The sequence below is a fragment of the Schistocerca gregaria genome, chromosome 2 (genome assembly GCF_023897955.1).
Source record: "Schistocerca gregaria isolate iqSchGreg1 chromosome 2, iqSchGreg1.2, whole genome shotgun sequence".
Taxonomy (NCBI): Eukaryota; Metazoa; Arthropoda; class Insecta; order Orthoptera; family Acrididae; genus Schistocerca; species Schistocerca gregaria.
The window spans coordinates 568,599,462-568,620,062 of record NC_064921.1 but is presented as its reverse complement, the minus strand read 5'-3'; the positions used below and the strand labels follow the sequence as shown (position 1 = coordinate 568,620,062).

General features: G+C 43.7%; 1 protein-coding gene across 2 annotated transcripts in view; it reads left to right on the top strand.

Annotated features, from left to right (window-relative positions):
- LOC126332816 (juvenile hormone esterase-like) overlaps window positions 1-20,601 on the top strand; it is a 75,766-nt gene that overhangs the window by 40,779 nt on the left and 14,386 nt on the right. For both annotated transcript variants that reach the window (XM_049996685.1, XM_049996683.1), the window contains exons 6-7: window positions 4,513-4,684; window positions 15,567-15,739. In XM_049996685.1, the coding sequence (XP_049852642.1) occupies window positions 4,513-4,684; window positions 15,567-15,739 (345 nt within the window). The remainder of the gene's footprint in view (window positions 1-4,512; window positions 4,685-15,566; window positions 15,740-20,601) is intronic.

The window sequence follows — 20,601 nt, the reverse complement described above, 5'->3', positions numbered from 1 at the left end:
ATCCCGTCGCAACGAAAAACCCCTTTGTTTGAATGATTGCCACTCGACGTGTCATGTCTGTGGCACTATCTCCCCTATTTCGCGGTAATACAAAAGGAGTCGCCCTTTTTTGAACTTTTTCGATGTCAGTCGTCAGTCTCACCTGATACGAATTTCACACCCCACAGCAGTACTCCAGAATAGGGCAGACAAGCGTGGTGTAAGCAGTCTCTTTAGTAGTTATGTAGCACCATGTGAAAGTTCTGCCAGTGACTCACTGTCTTTGGTTTGCTCTAACCGCAACATTATCTATGTGATCGTCCCAATTTAGGTTATTTGTAATTGTAATCATTAAGTATTTAGTTGAATTTACAGCCTTCAGATTTGTGTGATTATCGGGTAACGGAAATTTAGCGGATTTCTTTTAGTACTCATGTGATGTCGTCATAAAAGTTAAAGCGAGCGAAGATGGAACTGTAGCATCTGCAAGGCGAGTGTTCCTGCTTCACTCTCATAAAGTGTGTCGTGGGCACTGCACCCCTCCGATGCTGCCGGCGTGGGATCTGAATTACCCAGCGGCAGAGCCGAGCGATGCCGTTGGGCTGTACAGAGGGTTGCGGCTCTCCCCGCTCCCCACGGGGCTGAAGAAGACGTACGACACAAAGGTATTACAGACACTGGCTGCGAGTGAGCACTGATTTAAATCAATGGGGAAATTTGAAAATTCGTGCCGGACAGGGATTCGAACCGGGGTCTCCTGTTTACTAGGCAGATCCGCTGACCAGTATGCCATCCGAACCCTGTGGTCCTCGCAACTGAACTCAAATTCTCAAATTATCCACACAACTACTAACTTATTGCCCCTTCCCAGTTGTACTCATTACTCACTGAAAAAAATGGCTCTGAGCACTATGGGACTCAACTGCTGTGGTCATTAGTCCCCTAGAACTTAGAACTACTTAAACCTAACTAATCTAAGGACATCACACACATCAATGCCCGAGGCAGGATTCGAACCTGCGACCGTAGCAGTCGCACGGTTCCGGACTGCGCGCCTAAAACCGCGAGACCACCGCGGCCGGCTACTCACTGAATTTCGCCGATTCCCGCAAGAGTTTGGGTCTGGTACGCATCAGCATTCAAAAGAGCATTGGACATAGTAACCTTAAATATAGATATTTGTGGTGTCTGTTATTTCAGACATGTCTTTAGTAGTATGTGGTTAAGTTGAGAATTTGGGTCTGACAGAAGGGTGCTAGGATAATCCGTGCAGCTGCGCTGATTACTGTGTCCAAATGGCTGCCGGCACGGTACCTTAGCGTGTTCGCTCAGAGAGCTGGCTGGCCTCTGTAATAAAAACCTGACTGAAAGTATCAGCAACGAACTTCAACGGATATCATGTGACGTCCGCAACGACCAAATACAACGAACAGAACGGACAAAACAAAAAAAGGCACAGAGATCAGCGCATCTGCCCAGTAACCTGGCGACCTGAGTTCGAATACCAAGCCGGCATAAATTTTCAACTTTCCGCATTGATTTAAATCAATGCCCACTCGCAGCAATGCCTACAGTTCCTTTGTATTTTCATTCATAGTGGCTTCTGGATCAAGACGAAAAAACGGACACCACATGTACTGTATCTAGTAAGAAAACTTGTTGCAGTGGTGGAAATAGGGTCCCAGTTGTACGCAACAGCAGACCATGTTATGTACGTGTACAAGAGAACAGATGATTACAATTTCAGAAAAATTTGATGATTTAGTAAAGAGAAAGAGTTTCACAAACTGACGAAGTCAATAATGCTCTGGTCGACCTCTAGCCTTTGGTAAGCAATTATTCGGCTTGGCATCGAACTGTTGGATGTCCTCCTGAGAGAATCTTACCAAATTCTGTTCAATTGGCGGTTTATATCGGCAAAGTCTCGAGATGGTTGAAGGGTTCTGCCCATAATGCTGCAAACGTTCTCAACGGGGGGGAGAAAATCGGCTACCTATCTGACCAAGTTGGCAAGCACGAAATCAAACGGTAGAAATTGTCACTGCATGCTCTGGATATTTTCTTGCTCAAATGTGAGCCCAGAGCGGCTTGCTATGAACGGGGCATAGAATATCGTCGACTGATCACTGTGCTCTAAGAGTGCCGTGGAAAATAATCAACGGGGTCTTGCTGTGAAAAGAAATGATACCCGAAACCATCAATTGTGGTTGTCAGGCAGTATGGCGGGTGACAACCAGTTTGGTATCCCATCGCTGTCCAGGTCGTATCGCTGATCGGGGCTCATATCGAAGCGTGACTCATCAGTGAAGACAATTCTACTCCATTCAACTAGTTTCCAGGCTGAAGACGTGTCTAGAGAAGCCCTGGACAGAAATGGAATATTAACCTGACTGTCACCGGTGAGACGGCCCGATAGAGAGGAGTGATGGTTTGGGGCGTCATTTCTTTTCATAGCAAGGCCCCTTTCATTGTAATCTACAGTACCCTTACAGCACTGCAGTACGTAGACGATATTTTACGCCCCGTTTTATTGCCCTTCAAGGCAAGCTCTCCTGAGCTTACATTTTAGCAATATAATACTCCCCCGTACATGGCAATAGATTATATTGCATATCTTCGTACTTGTCAAACCACAACTTGGCCAACAACGTCACCGGATCCCTGCCCAACTGAGACATTTGGAACATAATGGGTAACACCATCCAACCAGCTCGGGATTTTGACCATCTAACGTACCAGTTTGACAGAATTTGTCACGATATCCCCTCAGGAGGACATCCAAGAACTCTGTCAGTCTGTGCCAAGCCGAATAACTGCTTTCACAACTAGCAGACATGGAGCAACACATTATTGACTCGCTCAATTTGTGAAGTTCTTTCTTTAAATAAATCATCAAATTTTTCTGAAACTGTAATCATTTTTTGTCCCTACGTGTACATGACATCTACTGATCTCCGTCGCATTCTGATAATTCGTTCGTGGTGCGTTGTTTCCTTATTTTTTTAATGTTATTTGTATTGTGTCCGTTTTCCAAAATTTAGCTGGTCACTAAGCAATTCTTTATTGTATTCTAATGCTTTGTGAATGTTGAGGTTTTCTTGAAAAGGCAGGAGCTGTTCATCCTTAAGACGGCCTGGCAGCTGCATTTCCGTACAACTCGGGCCACAGACTCAGCGATCGCGGCGTCTTCTTTCTATATACGAGTACATGTGGTGCCTGTCCTTTCGTTTTGATCCAGAAGCTACTGTAAATTAAGATACAAAGGCATTAAAAGCGTTGCTGCGATTGGGCATTCATTTAAATCAATGGGGAAAGTTGAAAACTTGTGACGGACTGGGATACAACCTTGAGTGCACAGCTTCCTATTACCGTCCCATTCGGATTATTCCTTCGTGATACGTATTTTTTGTCTCAGAGTGTAAGTAAAAATCACGTAATGGGAAAAAATCCTTTTCCTCCCCTTTCTCTCTCTCAACACATACACACACATACTTCCCCCCCCCCCCCCCTTAATTACACTTCTTCTTCCTTACGTCTCTTCCCTCCATCTCATTACCAGTTCACTCTTCATTGCCATACTTTGCTATTCGCGTTCACATCTGAACCCCCCATCCCCCAACACCTCCTTCACATACACATACCCACTCACAATTTAGATCTTCAAGTCCATCACACCTCCTTCGTTCTCCAACATATCAGGTAAATACACTGAAATATAAGTCAACGACGTAACACGCTTATGACGATTCACAGAGGAAGAGAAAATTTTGAGACTAAAGGGGAATCTTGCAGTTAATTTGGTACACTACGCACACAAAACATACAGAGACTTCTGTAGTTAGAAAAAGACAACAGTGCTGCACAGTATTACGTTCCACATCTAGAAACGCATAGTTCCGCAACGCAGTGTGGGGTTACGCACAAAATAACAATGCCAAATGCAGAAATACCTCAAAAACGTGGAAGAAAACGGCGTTTCCTCCTGCCAGCAAAAGTCGAGCATAAATTAACTTGAGTAAAGCAAACATCTTTTGTAACCAACTGTCCCTTTATCTACGCATACGCCAAATTTTTCATTAAATAGCACTGATTATAATTTATCTCAATAAAACGAAACCTGTTTGATGACACGAGTATGCAATATGTTATAGGCGCAGAGACGGATTTAAAATACCTTTATACTTAAGAAATATTGTTTTAATCAGTATGGCGATAAATGGTGCAAGTAATATACCTAGCCTTACCGCTCTCTACCACTACGTAAGAGCAACTATGAAAGTGTTTGCTGTGACGCCAACCACTCTACTAGATCTGTTCTTGCCAGTGAGGCAGTGAGAGTAGACTTGTGATAAAGTAACCGATAGAGACGCTGGACAATGGATTTCTAGATAGTCAGGAGCGAAATCTTTTGCAGAGACGCTGGACAATGGATTTCTAGACTGCATGGAGCGAAATCTTTTGTTTAATGACTTTAACTGTGCCTCACCAACACGAAAGTAACCTAAGAAATTATATTTTATTGTTTGTTCACAGGACAAAGCGGCGCGGAAGATGTTTCCTTTCCGGCCAACGATAGAACCTGCCGACAGCGAGGAAGACGTCTTCATGAGCGAAGACCCTTACGATGTTCTGACAAGCGGACGAGCCCTCCCAGTGCCCACAATATTCGGTGTTAACTCGCAGGAGGGCTTTCTGTACGCTAAAGGTGACTTTCTGTCCTGAACTGGCTGAAGGAAATTAAATTTTCATATCCACAATTTCTGCTGATGAAGCGTATTTCAGCTGCACACAGATAATTTGTAGCTAAATATCACATGTACAAAGTACAATGCGTTAAATAAGTTGGTTGATCCTTTCCCCAGTCCTTAATTCGGTATGTTTGAAGGCTTCGGTAGATAGTCTTTCGTTTCTGGTTGTAGTCAAAATTACATAGCAAAAAGCACCTGGTGGTTGTAATTAAACTTTCCCCGTTTAAGACGTAATAACACGAGAACTAATTACCGTACGGGTACCATACTTGGTAGCATTAACGCCAAAGACGTGGGGAAGAGAAGCAGTGTAAAATCAATTCAATTGAAACACGTTTACATTGCTGATACGGTACAAAATACCATTACACACCGGTAATATTACTCGTACAAAAGGGGCTCAATATGGCGTCCATCAGTGTCCAGAAGAGTCTAAATGCACAGGATTGCATTCTGCACTGCGAAACGAACCATTTCCACAGGTATGCTGGCTATCTCTCTTGATATGCCGCACTTCAGATCAACACCAGAAATCACAGGGAGTGAGATGAGGAGATCATAGCGGCCAAGCATTTGGAAACGATCGGCTGATAATTCGATCGACTCGAAATGTGTTTCGAAGAAGCACATGAACTTCACGAACGATGTGCGGTGGGTCCCCATTTTGCATGTAAACTGTTGAGTTCAATGTATCTCTCTACTGCCAGCCGGGGGTGGCCGAGCGGTTGTAGGCACTACAGTTTGGAACCGCGCAACCGCTAGGGTTGCAGGTTCGAATCCTGCCTCGGGCATGGATGTGTGTGATGTCCTTAGGTTACTTAGGTTTAAGTAGTTCTAAGTTATAGGGGACTGATGACCTTAGAAGTTAAGTCCCATATTTCTCAGAGTCATTTGACTCTCTCCTGTAGCACAGGTAGGACATGCTGGCGAAGCATATCGCAGTAACGCTGGCCAGTGACACTGCACGTCATTGGTCCTTGAGGGCCAATGATGAACGTAGCCGTGAAGCCAAACCATACAGTGACACGTTCACCATACAGAGATACTTCATGCACAGCGATTGGATGTGAAGATCCCCACACTTAGCAATCCCCCCACCTGTCAGAGAAAAATGAGCTTCGTCTGTCCACAGGATGGTCCAGGGCCAGCCCTCAACAACTTACATCCTTTTGAGAAAGTGGAGAGCGAAGTCAGCACGTCATTGTGTGTTATGTAGTGCAAGCTACTGCACGATATTGATCTTGTACGGTTACCATTTCGGAATGGTTCGAAGAACCTTCCGTACAGTGGAAAACGGGATGTTCAACTGTCGTGACATAGCACGCGCACTGCCTGATGATAGTGAACTGCGCGCAGCGTTGTCTGCTATAGCAAGTGCGATTTCATCAAGCACCTGTGGCAACCGGTCGTCAGCCTCTTCTCGGAACGACGCCCAGTTCTCCAGTTGATTCGAACTTTCTCAACGTGCTCTGCACAGAAGATGGAGAAAGAGGACTCTTCTGTAATCCTATCAGCCAGCTTCTCGAAGTGAAGCTACTGTATTACTGTTGTTTTAATAATAGCCGGCTGGAGTGGCTGAGCGGCTCTAGGTGCTACAGTCTGGAACCATGCGAAAGCTACAATCGCTGGTTCGAATCCTGCCTCGGGCATGGATATGTGTGATGTCCTGAGGTTAGTTAGGTTTAAGTAGTTCTAAGTTCTAGGGGACTGCTGACCTCAGCAGTTAAGTCCTGTAGTGCTCAGAGCCATTTGAACCATTTTTTAAAATTATATCCACACGGTACTGCGTTAGGTAGCGATTATTGTGTTCTGTGTTATTGTTTCGTACTTCAATGTTCTGAGGGTTCTCTATTGTGTGCCACTTTACTACAATGAGATAAGAGACAGTTCTATGTCCCATAAGCCTCACACTCCGCAGTAAACGCAACACTGCTCCCGGCCACGACCGCATTACCCACCGCCACCTCAAACTCTGCCCTCCCTCCTTCCTTTCAGTCCTTGCTACCCTCTACAATGTCATCCTTGCCACTGGCTTCTACCCCGACCTGTGGGAAACCTCCTGTATCCTGATTTTCTCCCAACAAGCCTCCATCTGATGCCTCTTCCTATCGCCCTATCTGTCTCACATCGGTGTTCAGCAAGCTCTTGGTATCCATCCTTATCTGGCGCATCCATCACCATCTCCACCAAAACCACCTCCTCCCTGACACCCAATGTGGCTTTCGACCTTCCTTCGCTGCTGATGACCAACTCCTCCACCTCACTCATCTCCTCTCTCTCCAGCTTAACTCCCGTCGCTCCGCTATTTTTGTCTCCCTCGACCTCTAAAAGGCCTGCGATCGTGTCTGGCATCCCGGTCTCCTGTTTAAACTTCGAACCTACGCCCTTCCTGTCAACTGCATGCTTATGATGGGCTCCTTCCTCTCTCACCGCCCTTCCTATGCTACCATCCATAATGCCAATTCCCACACCTTCTACCCTTCTGCAGGTGTGCTCCAGGGCTCTGTCCTCTTCCCTCTCCTCAACCTCCTGTACACGGCAGATATGCCCCAACCTCCCCCCCCCCCCCCTCCAGTACACATTTTGGAAAATGCCGATGACACAGCATTCCTCGCCCTCGCTTCTACCATCCAACGGCCCCAACGCCTTCTCCAGAATCACCTTGATCTTTTTGACACATGGTGTAACTAATGGCTCCTGAAAATCAATCCTTCCAAGACACAGGCAGCTCGGTCCTTCTGGCTCCTGCAGTTCTCCCTTACCGTCTGCACCCGTCCTGTCCGCATCTCCCCCACCATCACCTACCCTGGCCTCACCATTGACCGTCACCTCACCTGGATCCCTCATCTCCTCTCCATCCAATAAAAAGCCCACAACCGCCACCGACTCCTCAAACTCCTCTCTAGCCAGACATTGGGGTTGCACCCCTCTATCATTCTCCACACCTACAAATCCTTCATACGTCCCATCCTCTGTTATGCCAGTACCGCCTCGATCTCTGTCCTCTCCAAATTCTATAAGTCTCTCCAGATCCTTGAGCATCATGAACTCCACCTCGCCTTCCGTATATGCCTCCCATCCTCCACGCTAATCCTCTATGACCTCATTCCTTTTCCCCACCTGTCCCTATTCCTCGAACATATCCGCATACTCTACACCTCCCAACGCCTTGATCCCCCTCAGCCCCTGGTTGCTCCTCTCCTCTCCGGTCCCTGCGCCCTGCCACGCCTTCACTGTTGTGTGCCCCCTAACTTCCATCTCTACACCATCTCCTTTCCCAAGGTGGTTTCCATCAACTCCCCCTGCCAGATGATGCCCTCTCTCCGTCCATCTATCCCTCCTATCAACTCTGATCCTCATCCCCCGTCCTTTCCTCCATCGTTTCCCTGGGCTCCGTCTTGGCCCCCCTTCCGTCCTGTTTTCTCCCCACCAAACCTCTCCCTACCTCCGTTCTCCCGCCCCTGAGTCCTTTTGTATTCCCCCCTCTGTCTTCCCCACTCACTGTCACATCTGTCCATCTCCCCCTACCCCTCTTATAGGCCCTCATCCTTTATCAGTTCCTTTCACCCCTCCCCCCCTTCGCTTTTCCTCTCCTTCCACCCTTCTTTATTTTCCCATCATCTGTCCAGTTTCCACCTACCTGCTCTAGGCTGTGGTACGTCACATTTGCTATCTATTTAATGCAGTGTTCCATTGAATGTTCAGTGTTGTTCGTCTTTCTAGTGTGGAAACAGAATCCATGCTGTCGCTGGAAGTGAATTTTTTGTCTTTTGCGAACAGAAACCAGACTGTCATCGTGTGTTTTTTCTTAATCGTCTGTCTATTATTTTACCTGTCTGCTTTGTATGTATTTTATTAGCATCATCATCCCTCTGTTCTATGTTTCAAGTTCCACGAATTTTTCGCCATGTTACTATTTAAGTCTCCGATTATATCGCATGTTTTTATTATTTATTCTCTTCGCCTTATTAAAACAAAGTCTGTAGGCTGAAGAGCGGCATACTAAGCTGGTGCCAGCCAGCCCCCTTCGGGGGGACTCAAAATTCAGTAAAGAAAAAAAAAGAGACAGTTCTTGGCACATCTTAAGAGTTGCCCGCAATGCCTACCAGTACTGCCACAATAAAGCCAGTGGTACTTAGCGGTGCTCGGAAAATTATATTGCTGGGGACTGAAAGATGCGATATCGGAAAAGAGCGGAACTAACGGCTCCATCCCATCTCAGAATCTTACCTAAGAGTAGCTGCAGACACAGTACAAACAACGTGTAGTTTTTCAAGAATCAGCCTGGTTGATGGAAACTCCTGACAATATGGTGTTAGTTTCTATTCCAGATATTTTGTTAAACTTCATTTTGAAGAGGTCCCATATTTGTTCTGTACTACTTTAAACTGTGCGTTTCGTTACTGTCGTAGTCCTTTGTGTAGAACCACAGCTAGTTATTTTATCGCTCAGAAATATATTTCCTTGAAAACATGCTTGTCTGCAGATGGATTTGGAATATGTTCCGCCTCAGATTATGGTGTATGATCGTGTCTACGCTATTCTAAATAAAAATACTTATACGTATTTTCAGAATAAAAATTCACTGTGCAGCAGAGTGTGCGCTGATATGAAACTTCCTGATGGACTGAAACTGTATACCGGTCCATGATACAGATTTTATACACACATCAAAAAAAGGTTAGCGTCATCTTGGTTCTGAGAGTTCCGGAACCTGAACAGAAAATTGAAATAAAGATTAACATAAGCATCACTTCCGCCATTTTTATTACTCATGAAAACCCCGCATTGCATATTGTACCACCATACAGCGATATCTTCAGAGGTGGTGGTCCAGATCGCTGTACACGCCCCTCTAATACCCAGTAGCACGTCCTCTTTCATTGACGCAAGCCTATATTCGTCGTGGCATGTTATCCACGAGTTCATCAAGCCGCTATTGGTCCAGATTGTTCCACTCCTCAAAGGCGATTCGGCGTATATCCCTCAGAGTGGATGGTGGGTCACGTCTTCCATAAACAGCCCTTTTCAATCCATCCCAGGAAAGTTCAGTAGGGTTCATGTCGGAGAATATGCTGGCCACACTAGTCGAGCGATGTCGTTATCCTGAAGGAAGTCCTTCACAAGATGTGAACGATGGGTGCGCGAGTTGTCGTCCTTGAAGACTAATGCCTCGCCAATCTGCTGCCGATAAGGTTGCAGTATCGGTCGAAGGATGGCATGGTCTAGTACATCCGTTACGCCGCCTTCAATGAGCACCATCGGAGTACGCCGGCCACAAATAATGCCACTCCAAAACATCAGGGAACCTCCACCTTGCTGCACTCGCTGGACAGAGTGTCTAAAGCGTTAGGCCTGACCGGGTTACCTCGAAACATGTCTCCGACAATTTCTGGTTGACACTCATCAGTGAAGAGAACGTGAGGGCAGTCCTGAGCGATCCATTCAGTATGTTGTTGGGCCCATCTGTAAGCGCTGCGTGGTGTCGTGGGACCTCGCCATGGACGTCGAGAGTGAAGTTGCCCATTATGTAGCCTATTTCGCACAGTTTGAGTGGTGCCACGACGTCCTGTGGAAGCATGAAAAGCATTATTCAATATGGTGAAGTGTCTGTCAGGGTTCCTTCGAGCCATAATCCGTAGGTAGCGGTCATCCACTGCTGTAGTAGCCCTTGGGCTGCTGAGCGAGGCATTTAATCACCAGTTCCTGTCCCTCTGTATCTCTTCCATGTCCGAACAACATCGCTTGGGTTCACTCCGAGACGCCTTTACAATATCTTTGTTGACAGACCTTCCTGACACAAAGAAAGAATGTGGAAGCGATCAAACCGTGGTACTGACCGTCTACGCATGGTGCACCTGCTTCCTGGTGGAATGACTGGAACTGATCGGCTGTCGGACCCCCTCCGTCTAGTACGCGCTGCTCATGCATGGTTGTTTACATCTTTGGGTGGGTTTAGTGATATCTCTGAATCTGTGATACCGTATCCATAGTCAATGTCTGTCTTCAGGAGTTCTGGGAACCGAGGTTATGCAGAACTTTTCTTGATGTGTATATGTTTTATCTGAACCCAATACTGGTAGCGTGTCTTTGTGAATTAGCCTTTTCCCGAAGGAAAGACCAGCAGACTACAAATATGTGCCACTTTTAGGAACGTTTTACGTGCGTATTGTGAACTGATGTTTGTAATATCGAGAATGAAAACAATAAATGACTGATACGTTCTATTTCCTGGTGTCTTGAAACTGGCGTAGTGTGTTGATTGTACTTTGAAATTGAAGCTCCAAGTAAAAAATTTAAAACTGTTTGTTTTAGTGCTATATTTACTACATACTGTTTTCAAAAGTATTCCGCTTTCAGTAAAAGTGATAATGTTATGACAAGATCCGTAGCGAAGCTCGCAGACTGCGTCTGGTGCAGAAGGAACATCCGAATTTATCCTTGTCTACATTGAATCACCAATTAATGTATCTTTACGCTAGCACAAAAACTTCATAATAATCCTGTATACTTCACCTTTTGTCTGTATGGCCTAACAAATCAGGTAAATTGATAACAACTAACACCCCGCAACAACTTGAGAACAATATCCCAAAGCAATTTTTAATTTATGTATTTGTAAGTAGTTTGTTGTTAGTGTTATAATGACCATTCTCATCGATTTTCATCCACACAACAGATATTAAGCGCCTCTGTTTCGATGAATTAGGACTATTATTTCCACGTGGGCTTGAAAAGTGGGCAACGTAAAACCACACAATGTAATATAAACACGCAACACAGTATGTGATACAGTGAAAGTGAAACGGAATTAATTGGTAGAAGCAGAAAGAATCTACAGGTTCAAGCGATCTTAATTGAATCTGTTGGTAGTTTCTGCCGTTTCCTGCAACAGGTTACCATGGCACCGGGTAGGGAACGTGAATTCCCCAAGTGGCGTGGTTTGCTGAATGATCTCGTCCATCATCTGTATTTCATAAAATGTGGGCATTTCAGCTCCGTAAAGCCTCAGTTTGAGGCAACATATCTACCCTAGTTGACTCGATGACTTTGTAAGCTTCACTTTTTTAGTCGTCTCGGGAATTTCGTGACTGAATGAAGGCACAAAAAGTGTCTGCTTGGTTAAACGTATTACGTGTCCTACATCAATTCGATTGTGGCGTCAAGGTATGCTGTCCTTTAGAAGACTTACGCAAGAAAAGCAGCGAAAGACTTACACGGGCCAGTACTGGCAGTATTGTGACTTGAAGAGGACTCACCTGGGAGTTCATGGGGCGTCAATTGTTTACAGCAGGCCTACTGACAGCTGCGAAAGTCACGTCCTTTCGTCTTCAACGTCGTCCCCATCGGGTATGGTCATTTCCAGTTGTTGATGTTCACTATCAACTGTTCTTGAGAGTTTGATAATTGTAGTTTCGAATTACAATTTCACTGAACCACAGCACATATCAAGTCTATTAAAGAAATTTCTGGCAACATCGGGTGCAACTTCAGTATTCCTAAACCTTCATCTCAAAACATTTGGGGTGTGGATGGATATGTAGTGCCTATGAGTCGGTCCTCGAAGAATTAACTTAAACATAGCACTTCCATACAACTGTAAATGTACCGAATTCCAAAATCGGACCAAAATGAACTGCCTGATTATTGTATGTACATCAAAACAAGCGATGCCTTTTATTTAACACTATATAGCGTCATGAAATTGGTACGCACCACAAAAAAAGAAGGCTAGTGTAAATGAATGAGTTAGCCGATGAATACTCGTATTGTAAGCTGTGCCTGTGTTGGTGTAAGGAACATCGACTAATCTTTTCGGTAATGATAAATATGTCCTAACATTTTTGTGATATCTACAATGCAATAAGAAGTGCCCAAGCAATAAGTTAGTATTGCTATCTGCCTCTAGAAACATCTATAAGGTAATGGCACAGCATACACTTTCATAAAGCGAGCGTAGCAGTGATGGACTTTGGGGCACTGCACATCTTAAAATAATGCGCAATACATGAACGGACGGTTTCATGAAAGCAACAGGTTGCGTGAGTACCTATTAGCCTTCCGCTTATAATGTCCGGCAGTGCAATGGAGCTCTTTCACCTGTTATGTACACACAAACTGAGAATGGAAAAAATAGATAACTAGCTAAAAAATCATTCAACAGAAACCTAAGATTCTTTCGGCGCTATAACGATAGTAGTTCACTGAGGCAGTGCTGCTACATGTCTCATATCTGCGTCTAGTGACGCAGAATCTTACACAATTCCTGAAAACTAACTACCATCTTAAATACTGTAGGATTTGTTACTAATAATAATAATCAGTCTTCACTCCGTGAGTGAGTGCCTGTTCATGAAAACAGCTGGAGGGAATGTGCTTGAGATACACAAGATAACATGGCACCTTGGCAACGTGGCACATTTAATTAAAGTTTGTATACAGGAAGATACGTTGCTAGTAGATAAAGTCGCAACTTACGATGGTGTATTGAACTTGAGAAAGGAAGCACACTCTTTACAAAATTGTAGCAGTAACATAACCCACGCTTCTCGTTACAAAACCCAGAAAATCGTGTTTGGTACGTAATCAAAATTATCAGTACGGCTGTAACCTCATTATACAGGCTAACATTGCGGTTTTTAACATTGCGCGTAGTGAAATGAAGTTATAAATGATATAGTAACCGGCTTCGAAGGAATCAGTAATTCTCAGCCTCTCCAAACGTGTCCCACTCCGCTCATGCATGTGGAAGGATATTAATGTAACCCTGGTAATCAGGCTGTAGTAGCATTTCAGCACAGAACATAAATCGGATCCATCTTGCCAGACGTCGTCCAGACTGTTCAGTAATGTGCCTTTCCATGAAACAAAAGTGACTTCGTCAGAACTCATGCCAGAGTACTGTGCAGCAACGTAACAGAAAATAGAATAGTAATAATGGCTGAGTTCCTTCGAACAAGGCACCCACATGGCTTGTTAGCCGGCAAATAATTGTGTTGGCTGAAGGCCAGCCAGCTCTTCAAAGACCTATTACCAATGTAGTGATTTAGCATTGAGTCTGCGAAATTAACTGAGTAGATATATAGAAACTGGTGATTGCAAGCCCTAGAGGATAGTACTACAACAAATATTACAAATCACGAAACAGATATATGTTTGAAAACAATGAAAGAGCCAAGAAACAGCCACTTTTTGTTCCTGCGCAAAATCCAACAACGGCACGCCGAGCGGGAACATTGTAGCAGTGAAGAAGACGTCAGCCAATTGCAAGCGGACCGACCACTCTCTAGGACGACAACTTGACGGGAGCGCCATCGACACGAAGATGACACAAGCGGTACGCCCCCTGACCGCGGCCTAGTTGAAGACTAGCAGTTCTACAACTTCCACAGCGGCATCAGGAGTAGGCACTTGTATAGCAGTGACTTAGCAATGTCTTATTTCTCTTTTTTACGAACTGTATATACTAAAGAGATTTCTTGTTTGTCTGTCGCTCTTTCCTCGCGACACGTCTGAATCTCGTAAAGTTAAGTATTGTAACCATTTCCTTTTGTAATAAAATTCACTTATACAGTTTGCTTGAATTGTTTTCTAGAAACCCTAGAAAGCAGGTTTCCTAGACACTCCATATTTGACAAGAAGGCAGGATAGAACACTTCTCAATATACACTACTGGCCATTAAAATTGCTACACCAAGAAGAAATGCAGATGATAAACGGGCATTCATTGGACAAATATATTATACTAGAACTAACATGTGATTACATTTACACGCAATTTGGGTGTATAGATCCTGATATCACGGTTTATCAAGAGCAGTGACTGGCGTATCGTGACGAGCCAATTGCTCGGCGACCATTGACCAGATGTATTCAATTGGTGAGAGATCTGGAGAATGTGCTGGCCAGGGTAGCAGTCAAACATTTTCTGTATCCAGAAAGGCCCCAACAGGACCTGCAAATTGCGGTCGTGCATTATCCTGCTGAAATGTAGGGTTTCGCAGGGATCGAATGAAGGCTAGAGCCACGGGTCGTAACACATCGGAAATGTAACGTCCACTGTTCAAAATCCGCCAATGCGAACGAGAGGTAACTGAGACGTGTAACCAATGGCACCCCATAGCATCACGCCGGATGATATGCCAGTATGACGATGACGAATACACGCTTCCAATGTGCGTTCACCGCGATGTCACCAAACACGGATGCGGTCATCATGATGCTGTAAACAGAACCTGGATTCTTCCGAAAAAATGACGTTTTGCCATTCCTGCACCCAGGTTCGTCGTTGAGTACACCGTCGCAGGCACTCCTGTCTATGATGTAGCGCAAGGGTAACCGTTTGATGTAAGTATGGAGGACCACATCGTGACTGTCATCTGACAGTATTCGTTTTTCAGTCATTTATTGGCGGTATAGCGCAGTGTTCCGATTGGACTACTTTAAGGTGCGATGATGAATCCGAACGTTGGTCATGAACTGTCGTTTCAGCATTTGTGATCGTTTGCGTTATTTTTTGCTTTATTGTTAATTGCACTTACTCCTACAGGTTCTGTTTGGATTTTAGAATGAAACATGGTAACGCGGCACATAACTAACCGACATATAAAAGAAAGGACAAGCTCGTTACGTATAGTCGTTAACGTTTTCCATCTGATAACTGGCATGACACGTGCTGATGGAACAATTTTCCACTGAAATGCTAACAGCGGCAGTCAGCAATCTGTATTTCAGGGTAATGTTTCAGTAATGGAAAAACGATAGGCGTCCTGGCAATAACGCAGATGAGGAGCTCTGCTATCGATTGTGATTAAACGTCGGTCTTGTTGTTGTGTCCAGGGGTGATGGGCAACGCGGCGGCGTGGCGTGACATCGACGCTAATTTCGACGTCCTGGTGCCGGCGAGCGTGCGCGCCGAGAAGCATGAGCGGCCGGCCATCGCGAGGGCCATCCGCAAGTTCTACCTGGGGGACAGGCCGCTCGGCGACGACACCTTCCAGCAGTACTCGGAGGTACCGGCGGCCGCTTCCATTTCAACACTGGCCAGTCGCGGCATGTGGAAGCTGTAAGGCAGTGTTGTCTCAGTAACAAAACAAAGGACCCATCACACTGCGTGGTTATAATCAAAGTGCAGCCACACACAGAGGTCCAGTAAGAGCTGTAATTATCGAATGGACAGCGAAACTTGGTAAATATGCGAAACCACTCTACGCTGGAAAAAAATTACTTCCAATTTTCTTTACCAGGCTCAAATCTGGAGCTGTGAATGCATAAGAAACATATGGAAACATTTCCATATATAATGGAACAGGAACGAGACGTGAGCAGAGTAGGTCAGACAAGTACAGTCTTGAACGGACTGTGACAGAAGGCCGAAAAATATAGTAATTACGTACTAGAACATGCATTGATGCCATGATATAGTGCATTGATAATTGCTAGGTAGCAGCGGAAATCTAGATTTCCCTAATAAAACGTGAAAGAAAAGGACGACTGACTGTTGTGCTCTATTATTTGAAGGTCATATCACAATTGTCGAGTGCACCCACATTCCTAATGGAAGATAACATGACAAGACCTAACGCTGATTTTATTATTAACCACCGCTTACAAAATTTGCTCAATATGAGCACTGGAGACGTCGACAATATAATGTTACTTAAGAACCGTCTTGATTGCAAGTTTTTTTTTTATTCATATGACCGGTTTCGGTTCATTCAGAACCATCTTCAGATCTGTAAATATAATGATACTAATTTACTATTTCACGGAAGCAAATCTTTTTCATCCTATCTAGTCAACATCAAATGTACCAGAGCGTACCTGATAGTTCAGTTACAGGAGTAACCCGTCCAAATCCAGCGAATTTCACATGCTACGTCACATAAAATTGGTTGGCAGAGTGCACGTCATTTACATTAATTATAACACTCTTACCGACAGGTGGTGTCTGGTACATTTGTTACATTCCACTTGCACATACTGTATTCAGTAGATCTTTTTTCAATTAATTAAAAATTCCTAATTAAAATATGTAGATGTCAAGGTTAAAATCTGTACTTGTCAGCATTAATAAAAACAGTAAAATTATCATTTTTATACGATCTAAAATACATAGGGCGATTTATATATCTATGGTGATGGTGTGAACTTGTTTTCCTCTACGGTCTGCTTCCGTATTTCCCGCCATTTCGGTGTTGTGCCGCGGTCCGCTCAGTCGTCTGATGTCCAGATCTACTGAATACAGTATGTGCAAATGGAATGTAACAAATGTACCAGACGCCACCTGTCGGTAATAGTGTTATAATTAATATAAATGACGTGCACTCTGCCAACCAATTTTATGTGACGTAGCATGGGAAAACCGCTGGATTTGGACGGGTTACTCCTGTAACTGAAATATCAGGTACGCTCTGGTACATTTGATGTTGATTAGATAGGATGAAAAAGATTTGCTTCCGTGAAATAGTAAATTAGTATCATTATTTTTACAGATCTGAAGATGGTTCTGAATGAACCGAAACCGCTCATATGAATAAAAAAAAATGTACAATCAAGACGGTTTTTAAGTAACATTATAAAATCACTGCTTGCTGTTATCCCATAAGACATTATGTCTGTTTTTGCAACGTCGACAATATGCTGTACACCGCCAGCGCCTGGTGGTCAAAATTCGAACTAACTTTTTTCCAGCGTAAATCGGTTCCACATTAACGCATTAGCAAATCTATCAAGTTTAGCCCCGATACGTTAATTACAGACCACACTGGATCTCTGCGAGTAGCTGTACTTTAAACATGCCCTGCCTTTACTACGGTCCTGAAGTACTGTTTATCTGGAAGTCTTAAGGAAAACGATAAAACTGGATGCTCCATCGCACTGGTGCTCCCCCGAGGATCACTCTCATCTCTCTGAAATCTGTTTACATCTACATCTGTACTCTACAAGCCAACTTACGGTTGTAATGTAGGAAACGTCTGGTACCACTACCTGTCCCGTTCGCGAATTGTGCTTGGAATAAAGGCTATTGATGAACCTCCGTATGTACTCCCAATTTATCTGATTTCACAAGAGGTATATGGGAGGATATACTGTTCAAATTTTCTTAGACTGTACGCTATCGAAGTCTTAAGAGTATATTTCCCCGTAATGTGCAATGTCTACCTTGTAAAGTTTGTCACTGGAGTTTGTTGAGTATCTGTGTAACAGTCTCGCAACTTACTAAACGACACCGCGGAGAAACTTTCAGCTCTTCGTTGGATGTACCCCACTTCTTCTATTAATCCTACCAGGGATTAAATTAAATTTCTTTAAAAAATTTCCCGTGAAGTTCAGTCTGGCATTTGCTTGTCTACAATTAGTTTTACGTGGTTAGGCAATAGCAGGTCGCTTTGGAAGGTTACTTCCAGGTATCTTCAGGATTTTCCGTTTTCCGGTGGTTTATCAGCAGTACTGTAATCTGTACGTATTTTCGACTGTTTATGTGCGGTACAGTTAATTACATACAGGATCAACTACCCATCCCTGAAGTGATCGTAGATGCTCCGTAAAGATTTCTGCAATTTCTAGGGTACAGTGGTTGAGCAGTTTCTCATAAACCACACATTTCTTTATTCGATGCTAAGCGCACCTGAGGTGGAATAAGGGGCGACAACACTGGACAGTGGATGACTCGAAGCGAGTGATTGTGAGTGATGAATTGTGGTGTGACGGTGATGTCTGTCGTGGCTAGGATGTGATTCCTTTATAGCGCTTAAGAATACGCAAAATGTGGAACGATATGGGCACATTTTAAAGCATTGTGTAGAACAGTAGAGGAACAGTTCAGGGACGATGATTGTATCAACATGACAGTTCACCGGGTCAATAAGCAGCACATGTGAGACAATTGGTTATAGACAAAAAGATTCATGAAATGATTTTCCTACTCGGAGTCTCGAACTGAACTTAATGGAACACCTCTGGGGTGAGTTTCAAAGTCGACGTCGCTCCAAATGCCAGCATCCGAAATCACTGCCTTTTCTGGTTTGTGCTTGTGAGCAAGAACGGGCTACCATTCCATCACACTCGTTCAAACACCTCATTGGAAGTGTCCCCAGCAGAGCTCAAGCCACGATAAAGGCGAAGATTGGACCCCCCAAATTAATGTCTAATAATAGGTGTCTGGGTACTTTTGAGCAGACATATATGCTATAAACAGTAACGACGTGGCAACATTCCCTTGGGGTACTCCTGAAATTAATCTTAAATTTGGTAGTTTCATCTTGTTATTTATTTATTTTGTGAGAGTGTCTTCCTTTGAAGCGGGAAGCTTATTCTCAAATTGGCTGTTTCGTCAGCATTAGAAAGATTCCGAGAAATTCTGTTGGAATCCTAAATGTAAGTCTCATAAGTTTAGTAATATAAATTAGTTGGGTGAATAGTTTCTCACTGATTCATATTTCTCCCTTTATTCTTGTCTTACTTAAAGCAGATGGTTTTTTCACTCATGATCTCAAACCGTAGAGTCTACATATTACCTGATCCATCGGTTGGGTACTCTCTCGTCGCTAATCAGTTATCAGCTAACTCTTCGGTAACACACAACCAACTGTCCTTTTGTTCGGTTACGTAACATAAGATAAGCTATTAGCTGTCGAAACTCGTCCATATTCATTGACATACGGAAGAATTGCGTTCCTTTGAAGGACGTTTGATTGCTTCTTGCTTTCTGTAAAGAAAATCGCAGAGCTCTCCGAGTCCACCAGTACTCTGTTTCTTAATGTAGTGTTACCCAAACGTATTTGGTCTCGCTGACAGGATGCAACGATATTTGCTATCATCTATCTGCACATATTTGTATCAAGACATATCATTCGTTTTCCTGTTAGATTTACTCTCACAAGTTTGATTCCTCCGTGTATCATCACGTAAACAGAAAAAATTAGTATTAGGCAGTTTTATGCTGTGTTCTCCATCATACTTCTTACCTTCACGGGTAGTCGGAATGAGAGCAGCAGGGGAGACTATGTTGAATTTAAAAGAGCCGAGAGAGGAACTGAGTGAATGTCTGATTTGGTCCATCGTGTGTAAACAGTTTCGTTTTCACTGTCCGAAGTACAGAGTTGTTTAAGTTACAACAGCAAACTGTTTTAACCGGTCATGATGAGCACACTTTATGATCATCACCTTGTAAGATGCGCACAACATAAAAAATCTTTTTATTTTAAGGACAGTAACTGTATCCAAAACAAGAGAAAACATTATTATTGCTTTCCGTGAACCACACTATCGGAAGAAGGTGCCCTTTGGTTTTGAGATACATTTGTGTTGCAGGTACAACTATGATGTACGAACCTATGTTCCTATGGTTATGTGATCTACAAGTGAATTATCTGCTAGGCGTTATAACAACAAATTTTTTACTAAAACTGAAATAAACACGTAATTTAAAAATGACAAAGATAAAGAGAGCCGTACGGTGAAGATATACGAGCTACTATTCAAAATGTCTATATATACATGTTTCAGTCATTAAGAAATGCTGTTTCACATGAAGCACTTGCGGTTATTTGTTCTCTCAGACTGTTTGAACCTAATCAGTGTTTATCAAAGGGATTTTGTAAATCTGTTCATGATTTCTGCGGACATTGTATGACTCACTGCGAAACTAGTGCCTTGTAACCTGCGAACTGCATGTTCACAAGTGTCTGTAACACTAATCTGACACCTGTAAATTTTACAGATGAGATTTGTCCCCTTGGCTGTTTTTTGATGTATTTATTTATTTACGATCGCGATTTAGGCAATAGTGTCACTTTCAACTAGCAGTTACAACAACGTAAACTGCGCCGTACTTCATGGGTACAATTTCTTTTAAATAATTGGCCGGTAC